This window comes from Mustela putorius, unplaced genomic scaffold, assembly GCF_011764305.1.
Source record: "Mustela putorius furo isolate JIRA1106 unplaced genomic scaffold, ASM1176430v1.1 tig00000196_pilon_pilon_pilon, whole genome shotgun sequence".
NCBI lineage: Eukaryota > Metazoa > Chordata > Mammalia > Carnivora > Mustelidae > Mustela > Mustela putorius.
This window is the reverse complement of record NW_025421310.1, coordinates 12305271-12320750: the sequence shown is the minus strand read 5'-3', so window position 1 is coordinate 12320750 and position 15480 is coordinate 12305271. Positions and strand designations below refer to the sequence as shown.

General features: G+C 47.7%; 1 protein-coding gene across 4 annotated transcripts in view; it reads left to right on the top strand.

Moving 5' to 3' along the window:
• C5AR2 (complement C5a receptor 2) overlaps positions 1-11871 on the top strand; it is a 28184-nt gene extending 16313 nt beyond the window's left edge. Inside the window, exons 1-2 of one of the 4 annotated variants that reach the window (XM_004767498.3) lie at positions 2458-4000; positions 9625-11871. In XM_004767498.3, the coding sequence (XP_004767555.1) occupies positions 9640-10653 (1014 nt within the window). In that variant the 5' untranslated portion in view covers positions 2458-4000; positions 9625-9639 and the 3' untranslated portion in view covers positions 10654-11871. The other 3 variants (XM_004767499.3, XM_013064016.2, XM_045077107.1) reach the window with 3 other exon arrangements.
• The last annotated feature ends 3609 nt before the right edge of the window (positions 11872-15480 follow it).

Below are 15480 nucleotides of genomic sequence, written 5' to 3'. Positions count from 1 at the left end.
TATTTTATTAAGCCAAATATATTTAAAGTATTATCATTTTAATAGGTGATCAATAGAAAAGGTTATCAAGAGATCTCACATTGCTTTTTTAAAATATTTTATTTATTTATTTGACAGAGAGAGATCACAAGTAGGCACAGAGGCAGGCAGAGAGAGGGGGAAGCAGGATCCCTGGTGAGCAGAGATCCCAATGCGAGGCTTGATCCCAAGACCTTGAGATCATGACCTGAGCCAAAGGCAGTGACTTAACCCATTGAGTCACCCAGGTGCCCCTCACATTAGTTCTTCTTACCCATCTTTGAAGTCTGGGGTGTATTTTCCACTCACATCATCTCAGATGCCCTCACATTCCAAATGCCTGGGAGCCTCCTGGGGCCAGTGGCTACCATACTGGACAGCAGAGGACTTGAGAGAACGCCTTCACTAATGTCCAAACCATCTACGAAACTCTAACACCCAGTAGCTGGAGCCCTATCTGTCTAACACTCCCAAGCTCTAATGTGACGTTCTAGAATCCCATGATTCAACTCACACTGTTGGATCCCTTGGAACCAATAGCCTAGGATTCCAATGTTCTACGAGTCTGTAATTTCAAGACTTCAGAGTCTTTGACCTAGATCAGGAATCAGCAAACTCCAGCCTCGGGGCCAAATGTGGCCCACTGCTTGTTTTGTAAATAAAGTTTTATTGAAACACGGCTATGGCCATTCAGTCTATGGCCACTTTCATGCCACCACGGCAGATTGAGTCGCTGTGGCAGGGACCACAAGGGACCTCTTGGCCAGCAAAACCCCAAATATTTACTCCTTGTTATTTTACTGAAAAAGTTTACTGAGCCTTGATGTTGAGATTCAAAGACTCGAAGACTGATGGTGGTTTTTACGATTGCTCGTTTGACGGTTGATCTTGACAGCTCACACGATATTACCTACGCTCTTTTCTGTGCATCAAATATCACGTAATAATATACATTGTTCAAAAGGGACTTGTTTCCCCATATTAGGCATTCATTTATCCTTCCAGATTTCTATAATTGTGTCAGGTCGGGGACACCTGGCCAGCTCAGTTGGTGGAGTTTGTGACTCTTGATCTTGGGGTCGTAGGTTCGAACCCCACCTTATGGGTAGTGATTACTTAAAAAGAAAATTTCTAAAAAAAATAAATTAATTTAAAAATTAGGTTAGGGGGGCACCTGTGTGGCTCAGTGGTTTAAAGCCTCTGCCTTCAGCTTGGGTCATGATCCTAGGGTCGAGCCCCATATCAGGCTCTCTGCTTGGCGGGGAGCCTGCTTCCTCCTCTCTCTCTTTCTCTCTCTGCCTGCCTCTCTGCCTACTTGTGATCTCTGTCTTTCAAATAAGCAAATGAAATCTTAAAAAAAAAAAAATTAGGTTAGGTTGGGCGCCTGGGTGGCTCAGTTGGTTGAGCGACTGCCTTCGGCTCAGGTCATGATCCCAGACTTCCAGGATCAAGTTCCCGCCTCGGGCTCCCAGCTCCTTGGGGAGTCGGCTTCTCCCTCTGATCTTCTCCTCTCCCACGCTCTCTCTCACTCATTCTCTCTCAAATAAATAAATAAATAAAATTTTTAAAAATTAGGTTAGGTTGAACTCTAAGAAACTGCCAAACTTCATCCCATTTTTGGGGTGAAGGGGTGTAATGACTTATTATTTATTACTTTAAAAATTGCAAAATACAAGTCACATAAAATTCACCATCCATGGCATTTAGTACATTGCCGGTGGGTGCAACTGTCACCATTCTCTCGTTCTGAAACATTTGCATCACCCCAAAAAACCCCATCCACCCCCCAGCCCCTGGCAACCGCTAAACTGTTTTCTCATTACAGATTTGCTGGAATGCAACCCATTTTTTTTTTTAAAGATTTTATTTCTTGGGGCGCCTGGGTGGCTTAGTGGGTTACGCCTCTGCCTTTGACTCAGGTCATGACCCCAGGGTCCTGGGATCGAGCTCCGCATCATGCTCTCTGCTCAGCAGGGGGCCTGCTCCCCCCCCCCCCGCCTCTCTGCCTACTTGTGATCTCTCTGTCAAATAAATAAATAAATAAAAGATTTTATTTCTTTAGTTGTGTGTGTGTGTGTGAGAGAGTGAGAGAGTGAGAGCACAAGCTGCGGGAGCAGCAGAGGGAGAGGGAGAAGCAGGCTCCCTACAGAGCAGGGAGCCCGATGTGGGACTAAATCCCAGGACCCTGGGATCATGACCTGAGCCAGAGGCAGAGGCTTAAGGGACTGAGCCACCCAGGCGCTCCACAACCGTTTTGACCCACAATTTTCCATGTCAACGTCACTGTCTCAGATCTCCTTCTTCTAGCTACCCCCATGATGAGGGGCTGGTACTTGGATCTTTTGGAGTGGCTATAAAAAGAAATCCCACCCCTAGAGCAGACCCTCCTTTACTATTAAAGCTGTGTCCCCGGGGTGCGCCTGGATGGCTCAGTGGGTTAAGCCTCTGCCTTGGGGTCAGGTCATGATCTCAGGGTCCTGCGATTGGGCCCCACATGAGACTTTGCATCTGACTTTCTGCTCAGGCAGAAAGCCTCACCCCCACCCCCAAATCTGAGAAACGTGAGAAACGTGCGCCCCAAGGCTCAGGGGCCGCGGTGTTTATGAAACCCTACTGATCTGAGAGACACCCCCCTGAGAACTTGAGATCAGGGGAAGTTTGGGCTGATGAAGGACAGTCCCCACCCTGCACTTCTGCTGTCGTCATCTCATCGGGAGGGTCTGGGGCCAGGACAAGGCTCCGCCAAGACGCTGTCACCATGGGAGAGGATGGGACATGTCACAGGTCACATAGTGAGCTTGTTTGTTGACTCAAAATAACTTCCTCTAACAACACAATTTTATTCCTTAAACAACATCAAAGGAAATGTGTAAATCTATCCCCTCGACCCCAAGGCACGCACAGAGTGACGGTACACCCACACACACAGAAGAACCACGGACTAAGCGTTCTGAAACTGGAGAACAACTTCCTCTTGCTAAGCCTTCTTGAAATGGAAATTTTAAGTTCCATTGTATTCTTTTCATCCTTGTTAATTCAACACATCAGTAATGTCAGTAGGCATAGCTGATGTGCCCATGTGCCCGGAACCCACCGAAGCGCTTGAAATCTCTTTACGCATTTGCTGCTGGTGGCAGAACGGCCATTGCACAGAGGAGGGAGTTGAGGCCCAGAGAGGCCGAGGCCCCCCGGTCTCACCCACGGTGGACCTGGACTATGAATCTCATCATTCTGGCCCTCAAGTTCACGTTCTCAGCCCCACACCTGGGCTGGGAGGGAGGTTAGGGACCACGATGGTCAACATGTTCCCATTTCAGAGACGGGAAGCTGCGGGGAACAGGATGGAGGGGATGGTTCTGTCTGCCCTGTGGTTGGTGGCCTTGGCCTTTTTGTCGGGAATGTGACCCTGAGCTGTCTCCCTCAGTCCACAGAAGGCGGGAGGAATATTTATCTGTCTTCAAGGCTCTGCAGAGGGCAGAGAGAGGGGGCTGGTACACAGCTGGAGGCTGGGAGGAGGGTAGCGAGCTGTGTGTGGGTGCTCTCTGAGGGTGACGTCAGAGGGCCCCCTGGAGGAGTGAGTTCCAGCCAAGACCCCCAGGCCTTTGAGGTCAGACCGCATGCAGGTCCAGCTTCCAGGAACTGGTGGCATTGCTGCTGGGGTTGGTGACCCTGGGTCAACTCTCCACCCACCTGAGTTCTCTCCAGTTTCATTTGCTGCCCAGTAATTTTGGGATGTGTGAGTCATGGGAAGAATACAGGACAAACACACCCTTGGAGTAGGAAAAGGCCATTCCCATTTTCCCCCTGCTTATGAAGATTTGCTGGGGCCCGGGAAGTGGCAGTGCTCAGTGTCCCGTAGGAGCTCTGGCAAGGGGGACGGACTTCCAGGAATTCACCAGCTGCCGGACGCTGGGAGCGACCCCAGCCCTCCTGGGTCTTGGCTGTGAGTCCGGATAGGGTTTCCAAGTGGCATCTGGTCAAGGTGAGGATGGAGGGAAGGAGGGCGGAGGGAGGGGCGGAGGGAGAGAGGATGGCATCGGGCCATCTCAGCTTTTTTTTTTTTTTTTTAAGTTTTTATTTATTTATTTGACAGAGAGAGAGATCACACATAGGCGGAGAGGCAGGGGGGTGGGGGAAGCAGGCTCCCTCCCTCCCCCAGCAGAGCCCGACATGGGGCTCGATCCCAGGACCCTGAGATCATGACCTGCGCCGAAGGCAGAGGCTTCACCCACTGAGCCACCCAGGCGCCCTGTCATCTCAGCTTTGAAGGCGAATACTTTTCAGAATTTGGAATCAGATGGAGAATTGGAGAGGTGGGATTTTATGACCACCACACTGGAATTCCAGGCTCTTGGAATTCTCGTGGGCGGCCCAATAGAAAAGCTTCTGGTCAAACTGTCCACACATCTGGCACACTCAGGTGTAGGGCAAAGGGCCAGTCTCCAAACTCCAGGAGCCCTTGCATTTTCTGGAAAATCCATCCAACGGCCACTTGTCCAGTGAACTAACTAGCCTTTTGACTCACCAGTTCTGCTTCCTAAGAAGGAAGATTTAATTTTAGTTCCACGGATAACAGACACACACACGTCAGAGCTGGGAAGCTCTGTGTGTCTCCACAAGCTGGGTGTGCACAGGGAATAGGCTCCCGGCTCAAGGAAGAGCACAGACCTAGTGTCGATGTGACCCTGTTCACCCAACCCGCTGCTACCCACCCCCACAGACCTCTCCTGCTTGTTTTTGAACTTGACGTGAATGGTATCCCTCAGCCACCTCCCCTGCGCGTCTGTCTGCCTCCTTCCCTTAGCAGCGTCTGTGTGAAATCCATCCACATTCGCCTGTGCGCTTTGTTCTGCTATAGAATATTCCACGACCGGAGTACACCACGCTATGGTTTCTTCTTCTTCTTCTTCTTTTTTTTTTAAAGATTTTATTTATTTATTTGAGAGCAAGAGAGAGAGGAGAGAGCACAAGCAGGGGGAGCAGCAGAGGGCAGAGGGAGAGGGAGAAGCAGATTCCTGATGAGCAGGGAGCCGGATGCGGGACTCGATCCCAGGACCTGAGCCAAAGGCAGACACTTAACCGACTGAGCCCCCCAGGCACCCCCATACCAGGGTACGTTTATGCATTCCCCTGGGGGTGACAACTGGGTGACTTCCCATAGGAAAGTCTTTCCTGGCACGGGTCTTTTGATGAGCATGTGTGTGCTTCTCTGGGGTGGGGGGGAGCATGTGTGTGCTTCTCTGGGGGGAGGGGCGACGTGTCCGCGGATTTGGCCCCGCGGTTCCCTAGACAGAAGTTCCAACAAGAATGGGTGACTTACAGACACACCCATGCAAAGCGCACGCACACGGGTGCCTGTGGGCTCAAGGAACCGAGAGAGAAACCGAAGTGACCCCTTTGCCGCTCTGTGCCTCAGTTTCCCTCTTTATTCTTTCACTCGCTAAATAGCAACAAAGCACTTGCTGGATGCCGCGTGGTTTTCTAGATGCCAGGGACATGGCAGAGCCCAAAGCCGCGGCCGGTTTGGGAAATGGAGCGTCACAAGAATACGAACTTCGGGCGCTTGTCATAAGGGCTCCGCCTGATCCATGATAGGTACTTGGTAAATGTCATCGGCTATCGTAAACATTATAAAATGATAATTATTATAATAATGGTAATTGTGTTTTCTATGTAGACATGAATCTAATTTACTGTACAAAATGATGATAAAATAACAAGGCTCTTCGTGACTATCATTAAACGTCCTTTATTTACAGTCTGACGCTGGTTCATGAGCCTGGTCCATCCAGCGTGTGGGTTGACCCTCCAACGGCTGCAGGAAAGGGCTGACATGTGTGCAGATAGGGCAGTGGATGGAAAACACACTTGTTATGTGGAAAAGATAAGGAGATAACACAGTAGCTGTTGGATGTTGCATTTCTGTCAGAGATATTCAAAGGGAAATACCACAGTTGGTTGAGCTGCCAACATTAGGGTTCCCGGATTTTGACCAGTATAAAAGCTGGGCAGGGCAGGGTCTGAGGGTTGGGAGAGAGGGTGTGTCTGTGTACCAGTAGGTACCAGCAACTTCCACATGACTAATGCTCTCTGGGTCCAGCCAGCTCTCCACTCTGATTCACCTGCTCAATTACCTCTAAGGTAGGAATAGTAATATTCTCTTTTTACAGAAGAGGATGCTGAAGAACAGAGAGGTTAAGTGACTTGCCCAAGATCACACAGCTGGTGAGGGTCTGAATTTTTAAAGGCTGCACACCTTTTACTCTAGTGATAAAAATACTACGAATGCATCATGCGAAACTCCAAACACACACGCATGTACACACACACACACACACACACACACACACACAAAGTGGCTGGGCCTCTTGGCAACTACTTGGCAGGAAGGAGGGGACAGGGCAACACTCCACTTCCCCTCTGCTTTTCCTGTTGCATCAATGCCCCTAGAGCCCTGGGTAGTGCTGGCTCACCCACGAGAGCCAGCAGGGAGCCTCAGGGTCAGGCCATTCTGACATAGGGGGGATGACCCACCATCCGCCTGAGCCCTTTCCCTGTGCCACGAGCTTTATCACACGTCACCTCCACGAGGCCTCCCCCAAACTGGTGAGGTAGGTTCACCTCTGTGACTCACTTCTCAGATGAGGAAACCAAGAGAGAGAGCCAAGTGAAACCGAGTTACGGAGCCCGGGTCTGCTCAGGGCCACCAGCTGTGCCACCTTGTGTCTTCTGAATCTAAGGTTTTTGGGTGAATGTGTTTTGGGGCCCAGAGTTCCAGAGTGGGGCTGACACGGTTCAAAACTCAATTCTGTTACTTGCTTACCTGAATGATCTTAGGTAAGTTACTTCTCTGGGCCTCAGTTTTCTTGTCTGCAGAATGGGTATAATAATAACCTGCATAAAAGGACAGTATTAGAATCAGAGGGTTGGGGCGCCTGGGTGGCTCAGTGGGTTAAAGCCTCTGTCTTCAGCTCAGGTCATGATCTCAGGGTCCTGGGATTGAACCCCACATTGGGGTTCTCTGCTCAGCAGGAAGCCTGCTTCTCACCACCCCCCACTTGCCTCTCTGCCTACTTGTGATCTCTGCCTGTCAAATGAATAAATGAAAAAATCTTAAAAAAATAGTTAAAAATAAAGAATCAGAGGGTTGTTATAAGAATCAAACGATTTAAGATTTAAAGGTTCCTGGAGCAGTGCTCAACACATAACAGAGTGGACTCAATGGAGGACAGCTTCTAATAATAATAATAATAATAATAATAATAATATAATGGTAAGTAATAGTAATATTATATTATATATTTTATTACTATTATAGTAATAATATTTTATAATATGTATTATATGGATATGTAGTAATCTACTACTAATTATATATTTTATATAGTATATTATGTCATATAAAATATATAGTAAGTATATAACATATTATAGATAGTATATATTTTTATATACTATATAATATAGTCATAGCATATATTTATATATAACATACTAATATATAATATTTAATATATTTGATATATAATACTAGTATATACTAGTATATATTAGTATATTACTATTATATAATATTAATATATTAATATTACTAATAGCATTATTATGTATTCTATTACTATATATTCTATTATCATAGTAATAGCAATATTATATTATTATTATTGCTATGATAATAGCACCTCACCTCACTGCTTAGCATCCTCCTATGGCCCCAATCTCATGGGACATAAAAGATAAATGCCTTGACAACGCCTTCCATGGTCCATGATATCTTTCTGTTCTTACCTTCCCCTTCTCTGCCTTACCAACTCCATTCCAGCCACGCTGACATCCTCACTGTTCCTTGAACATGACCATCATGTTTTCACCTCAGGGCCTTTGCACTGGCTATTCCCTCTGCCTGGAACTCTCTCCTCTCAGATCGTCCCTCACTTCCTTTATGGCTTTGCTCAAGAAAGCCCCTCCTTGACCACTCATTTAAAATCCCCTGTGGTGTTTTTTTTTTTTTTTGCTCTAGCATTTATCACCTTCTAAGACACTGTATTTCGCTTATGTATTCCTTTTTTGACTTGTTTCTTCCTTATCTGACTCTTCCCGCTAGAGTGTCAGCTCCAAGAGAAAAGAATTTTTTTCTTTTGTTTGTCATGGCCCCTGGTGTGCAGCAGTCCTGGAAGAGAGAAGGTACTCAGGAACTTTCTGGAATGAACGAAGGAATGAATGAATGAATCTCCTGGGCAGAGAATTCAACATTTTATTTTTCTTGTTTTCCTAACGCCATCATGATTTTCAGAAACTGCTTGTAGTAGGATTCTAGAAATGTTCTGTTTCTTGGTCTTGGTGCCCATCTCCTGGCTGTGATAATGTGAAGCCCAGAGAGCTGGTGCTACGTGATGTGTGCACTTCGTGGTCTGGGTTTATGATCGAGTTTATGTAAAAAACAAAATGACATAATTGCTCCGGAGAGACATTTTTCATGGCACCAAGATTCAAAAACACCAATGAAGAAGAATTAAGACAAGTACTTTTGTTGTCAATATGTATTAACCTTTCCCCCTCTTGATGGATATTTGGATTCCAATATTTTAAATTCTAGGGGTGCCTGAGTGCTTAGTTAGTTCACTGCTTTCGGCTCAGGTCATGATCCCAGGGTCATGGGATTGAGTCCCGAATCAGGCTCCCTGCTCAGTGGGGAGTCAGCTTCTCCCTCTGCCCCTCACCCAGCTTGGGCTCTCTCCCTCTCTCAAATAAATAAATAAAATCTTTTGTTTTTTTTTTTTTAAAGGTTTATTTATTTATTTGACACAGAGAAATCACAAGTAGATGGAGAGGCAGGCAGAGAGAGAGGGAAGCAGGCTCCCTGCTGAGCAGATAGCCCGATGCGGGGCTCGATCCCAGGACCCTGAGATCATGACCTGAGCCGAAGGCAGCGGCTTAACCCACTGAGCCACCCAGGTGCCCCAATAAATAAATAAAATCTTAAAAAAAAAAAATTCCATCAACACCAATGTTGAGTCACACAATGCTATTCTAGAATTCCAAATAATAATCGGCTGGGGTTCTTTTTCTTTTTTTTTTTAATTTATTTGGCAGAGAGAGAGATCACAAGTAGGCAGAGAGGCAGGCAGAGAGAGAGGAGGAAGCAGGCTCCCTGCTGAGTAGAGAGACGTGTGTGGGGCTTGATCCCAGGATCCTGAGATCATGACCTGAGCTGAAGGCAGAGGCTTAACCCACTGGACCACCCAGGCGCCCCTCGCCTGGGGTTCTAATAGTATACTATTTTGGGATTCCAAAATATTTTCTTTATCATGATCAGGTTCTAGCACTGCAATGTTCTAGAATCCCAGGATGCTCATGGGTTAGTGTCCTCAACCTCTGGTGTTCTAGAATTCCAGTCTTCTGACCTTGCCTGGGTTCTGATGGGGCCCTATTCTCAAATTACAGGATGCTCCCCAGCGAGTTCTAAGATGTTAGTCTTCTAGAATTCCAATATTAGGACGCACTGGAGTTCTGACGCTGTCCTGGCCCAGCTTCCAAGAGGCTAGTGGGGGTTCCTACACCCTGAGGGGTTTGTCAAGGAGTTTTCATGATTTCTCTCCCGTTCAGGTGTCTGGGGCCTGGATGGAGAACACTTCTCTCAGCTACGAGTATGGGGATTACGACGGGGTTCCGGATCTCCCCGTGGACTGCATGGACGGCACCTGCATCTCTGCCTACCCACTGCGCACCGCCGTGTTTCTGCTCTACGCCGCGGTCTTCCTGGTGGGGGTGCCCGGCAACGTGATGGTGGCCTGGGTGACCTGGAAAGAGGCCCGCCGGAGGGTCGGGGCCACCTGGTTCCTACATGTGGCCGTGGCCGATCTGCTCTGCTGTGCGTCTCTGCCCCTCCTGGCGGTGCCCATAGCACGCAGGGGCCACTGGCCGTATGGGGCGGTGGGGTGTCGGGCGCTGCCCTCGGTCATCCTGCTGTCCATGTATGCCAGCGTGCTCCTTCTGGCCGCTCTCAGCGCGGACCTCTGCCTGCTGGCCTTCAGGCCCAGCTGGGGGGCTGTGGCGGGGCGGGCACGCAGGGTGCAGGCGGCCTGCGGGGTCGCCTGGACCGTGGCCTTGCTGCTCACTGTGCCCTCGGCCATCTACCGCCGGTTGCACCAGGAGCATTTCCCTCACCGGCTGGAGTGCGTGGTGGACTACGGCGGCTCTGTGGTGCTGGAGAGCACAGTGACTGCCATCCGCTTTATTTTTGGCTTCCTGGGGCCGCTGGTGGTGGTGGCCAGCTGCCACGGTGCCCTTCTGTGCCGTGCGGCCCGACACCGTTGGCCCCTGGGCATGGCCGTAGTGGTGGGTTTCTTTGTCTGCTGGGCCCCCTACCACCTGCTGGGGCTGGTCATCACTGCCGCTGCCCCACACTCCAGGCTCCTGGCCCGGGCCCTGCAGGCTGAACCGCTGGTCAACGGCCTCGCTCTGGCTCACAGCTGTCTCAATCCTGTGCTCTTCTTGTATTTTGGGAGGACTCAACTGCGCAGATCACTGCCAGCCGCCTGTCGACGGGCCCTAAAGGAGTCACAGAGCAAGGATGAAAATGCCGTCGGCCAGAAATCCACCAGCCATGATCTAGTCTCAGAGATGGCAGTGTAGGCTAGAAGGAAACTGGTCTGTGTGCGACCCTTGGATTTCGCAAGCTAGCTTCAGGCATAGCTGGATCCAGTGGATCAATGATATCATTTATTACTTTATTCATTAAACAAACATTCATTAAGCACCTACTATGTGTAAGGCCCTGTTATAGGCACTGAGGAAATAGCAGTGACCAAGAGACACAAAGGGAGCCGACATTTTACTGGAGGAAGACAGGAAATAAGCAAAGGAGAAGATATGCAATATAACAAGTTGTGGCAAGGACTAACCTAAAGGGGATAAAGAGGACTGAGTGGGGCAGGGATATAGTAAGCTAGGCAAGGCCCATTGAGTAAGGTGATATTTGAGCCCAAGCCTGAGGAAGGGAGGGAGGAGTCATGCTTAAATCTGGCAGAAAATCATGCCAAGCACTGGGAGCAGCAAGTACAAAGGCCCTGAGGCACAAAATGCTCAGCATACTTCAGGAAGAGCAAAGAGGCCAATGTGGATGAAGCAGAGGCAGCAAGAGGGAAAGTAGGGTGAGACAGAGGGAGAGAGGTAGCGGGGAGGCTGGATTTGAAAGCCCTCCAGGCCACAGCAAGTGTTTGGAGAGCCATGGCAGTGTTCTGAGCTGTAGTTATCAGATAAAATATACACCAAATTAAATTTGAGTTTCAGATAAACAGCAAAAAAGTTGTTTGTTTGTTTTTTTAGCATGAATATGTCCCATGCAACATTTGAGACATCCTTAAAAAAAATTATTTGTTTGGACGTCTGGGTGGCTCAGTCAGTTAAGCCTCTGCCTTCAGCTCAGGTCATGATCTCAGGATCCTGGGATCGAGTGCCGCATCGGGTTCCTTGCTCAGCAGGGAGTCTGTTCTCCTCTGCCTGCTGCTTCCCCTGCTTGTGCTGTCTCTCTGATAAATAAATAAATAAAATCTTAAAGAAAGTATTTGTTGTTGGGGATGCATGTCTGGCTCAGTCAGTGGAGCATGTGACTCTTAATTTTGGGGTTGTGAGTTCAAGCCCCACATTGGGTGTAGAGATGACTTAAAAATAAAATATTTACGTTTGTCTGGGTGGTGCAGTCAGTTAAGCATCTGACTCATGGTTTCGGCTCAAGTTGTGATCAGGATGGAGCCCGAGCCAGGCTCTACAGTCCGTGTGGAGTCTGCTGAAGACTCTCTCTCCCTTTTCCCCTGCCCCTCCCCACTGCTCGTTTTCTCTTTCAAATAAATAAGAAAAGTCTTGAAAAAAATAAAAATCTTGAAAAATTCTTTAAAATAAAAATTATTTGTTGTTTATCTGAATTCAAATTCAAGTGAGCATTCTGTTAAAAAAAAAAAAAAATTTTTTTTCCTAAATCAGGCAACCTGATTTGGAGCAGAGTCATGTCTTGATCTGACTTAGATTTTAATAGGATCCCTCTGGTTGCTGGTGGAGACCAGACTATGGGGTAGGGGGAAGGAACATGAGCTACCACTTTGGCGAAGAGACTACTGCCACGGTCCAAGCAAGAAGAGATGCACAGTTGGGTCAGGGTACTAGCAGAGGTGGTGAGAAGGTGACAGATTATGGCTCTGTTTTGAAGGAACTGTCTATGTCCAAGCTCCTTAGCTTGCTATTCAAGGCTTCTCTCTGCTGCTGGACGCACTTATGTTCACACCGCTGCAGTGGACAGAATCAGGGCCCCTAATGGGGTCCACATCCGAAACGCCTGAACCAGGGAATATGCGACCTTACATAAGGGAACTTCGCAGGTGTGATTAGGGATCTTGAGGGGGGGAGAGCTTCCCACATGATCTGGGTGGGGCCAAGGCAATCCCAAGGATCCTTCTAAGACAGAGGCAGGAGGGTCAGAGTCACGAGCAGGAAATTTGACAGAGGAAAGAACTATCAGAGTGATGGATGGAAAGGGCCATCGGCCAAGGAATTCAGGAAGGGGCCTGTTGACACCTTGATTGTAGGTGCCTGACCTCCAAAATTTTAATGGAATAAATTTGTACTCTTCTGAGATGCTAAGTTTATGGTCACTTCTTTTAGCAGCCACAGGAGACAAAGACAGATCCTCTGGGCTGTATAATTTTCATGTCTCTAGGCCTTTTCTCAAGTTGGTGCCACTGCCTAGAATGGCCTTCAGATCCGTGGTGCCCTATGTGGTAATCACCAGCTCTTGGTGGTACTCAGATGCAAATGAGTTCAAATAAAAAAATGAGTTTCTCAGCCCCAGCTGCTAGTTTTGAAGCTCAACAGCCAGCCCAGGAGTCCCTGGTGGGCCAGTGAAGATTGGAATCTTTCCATCAGTGCAGGCTGTTTCCTGAGACAGGGTTGCTTGGGAATCTCACTTGAGAATCTCTCCTGCTCACATCTTTGAAGCCACATAGTAGTGACATCTGAATGTAGGGTCATGACTACAGGACAGCATCTCCCACAGAGCTTCTCCTTTAAGGTAAGTCCCACACCAGCACAGGGAAGTAAAGGGAGATGCTTCATTTTATAAGAGCCCAGAGAGGGGAGGTCATCTGCCCAAGATCACACAGCAAATAAATTGTAGAACTGAGATTTGATCCCGGGTTCACTTGACTCTGCTGCCCATGCTCTTATCTCTGAAATCTTCCTTCCATGCCTTGCTCAAATGACACTTTTCTCCAGGGAGTCCTCTCTGATTCATTCCCCTCTGAGGAGGGAATAGTGTTGTCTTCTCTGGGTTGAGTTTCTGAAACACAAGTTCCCAGGTACATTGTAAATTCCCCATGACAACATCTGAGCCCTTTTAATTTTAATCTCTTCTCCACCCATCCCAGGCCTGAGAAATAGCAAAACTATCTTCATTTGTCTACACCCTGTTTTCCAATGTTGAAGATCTTTTTCTTGCTATCTCTTCTTCTTTTTTAAAAATCTTTTTTATTTACGATTTAAAAAAATTTTTTTAAAGATTTTTTTATTATTATTTATTTGACACAGAGAGAGAGAGAGCGCACAACCAGGCAGAGATGCAGGCAGAGAGAGAGGGGGAAGCAGGTTCCCTGCCAAGCAGAGAGCCCGACGTGGGTCTCGATCCCAGGACCCCGACACCACAACCCGAGCCGAAGGCAGAGGCCCAACCCATTGAGCCCCCCAGGTGCCCCTTTACAATTTTTTTAAAAAGATTTTTTATTTATTTGACACAGTGGATGTAGGGGATGGAGAGCAAACACAAGCCAGGGGAATGGCAGGCCGAGGGAGAGACTGGGCAAGGAGACTGACCGACGTAGGCCTCGATCCCAGGACCCTGGCTGAAGGCAGCCACTTAACCGACTGATTATTCAAAATAATCTTGCTTTTTGTTTGTTGTAACTTCCCTTTTTCTGCTCTTAATTTCATTTGTTTTTTGAACGTATCGATTTCCTTGTTTCCAAAGCACCAGGTCTTAATATTTTTCCAAGAACGAATTTCAAGTTTGCTACTCAGTCCTTGGGTTGGTAGTTTGCGACATACATGGTGAAGTCGTATCTGTTGTTTACTTCCTCCCATTTTTCTTTAAAAAGAAATTGGAGTTCTCTTTTGGAAAGTTCAAGCAATGCTTGGTCAATTTCTTCCCCTTCTTCTTTTGATCATGACATATGAATTGGCTTCTCTATGTTCAGATTGTTTTCCAAAGGTTTAATAATTGCAGCCAACTTTCATCTTGACATCCTAACTCAATGTCCAACACATGACTCAAACTTGAATACATTCAAAAAGGAGCTCTGGATTTTCTCTCTTAGCCCTCCTCTATTTTCCTGATCTCAGTGGATCAGGAAAATACAGCAACTCTGTATTTTCAGGCACTGAGGCCAAAAAAGTTGGGCTCATCCTTGACGCCTCTCTTTCTCTCACATTCAATGGCCAATCTGTCAGCCAACGCCTCCGGGCTCTGCCTTAAAGTACGCACAGAACCATTCTGCACTTCTCACCACCTTCTCAGCCATCATCCTGTCGTCGTGTCCCCGCACCCCCCTTCTCTCACTTACTGCATCAGCTGCTTTCCAGGGCCTCTTTCCTCTTCTTGGTTCCCTATATCCGTTTCCCACCAAGGGAAACAGAATCTTGCAAGGTCAGAGGTCCCTCCTCTGCTCAAACTCCTCCCATGGCTCCCACCTCACTCAGATGAGAAGCCAAAATCCTCACCTTAGTGTGCCTGGTCTACTCTCCTCCGTTCCTCACCTCATTTCCTGTTATTTCCCCCACTTTCACCCCCTCCACACAAGCCAGCTTGCTGACCTCTGAACTCACCAACAATGTTGCCATGGCAATCTGCACTTGTGATTTCCTCCAGCTCTGGTGTGCTCCATGGCTTGCTGCCTCACTTATTTCTGCTCCAATACTACTACTTCCTCAGAACTGTCCTCTCTAACCAGGCTACTTAAAATACCATGACTCCTTGCCCCTTTACTGCTTTGTTCTTCTGCACAGAGCCTGGAGATACTGCTTGACATTCTTTTTATTTTTATTTAAATAAAAATATTTAGGGGCGCCTGGGTGGCTCAGTGGATTAAAGCCTCTGCCTTCAGCTTGGGTCATGATCCCAGGGTCGTGGGATCGAGCCCCGCGTCGGGCTCTCTGCTTGGCCGGGAGCCTGCTTCCTCCTCTCTCTCTCTCTCTGCCTGCCTCTCTGCTTACTTGTGATCTCTGTTTGTCAAATAAATAAATAAAATCTTTGAAAAAAAAATTTAAATGTCAGTTTCTCCTACTAAAACCCGAACTCCCTGGGAGCCTGGCTTCATCTGTTTTGTTCATTGCTGAATTCTCAGTGCCTAGAACTGGCTCTGGATCTGAAGGCTCTACCTTCTCAACTGCAACATTCTCTTAAGGAGAAAGGAGAATGAT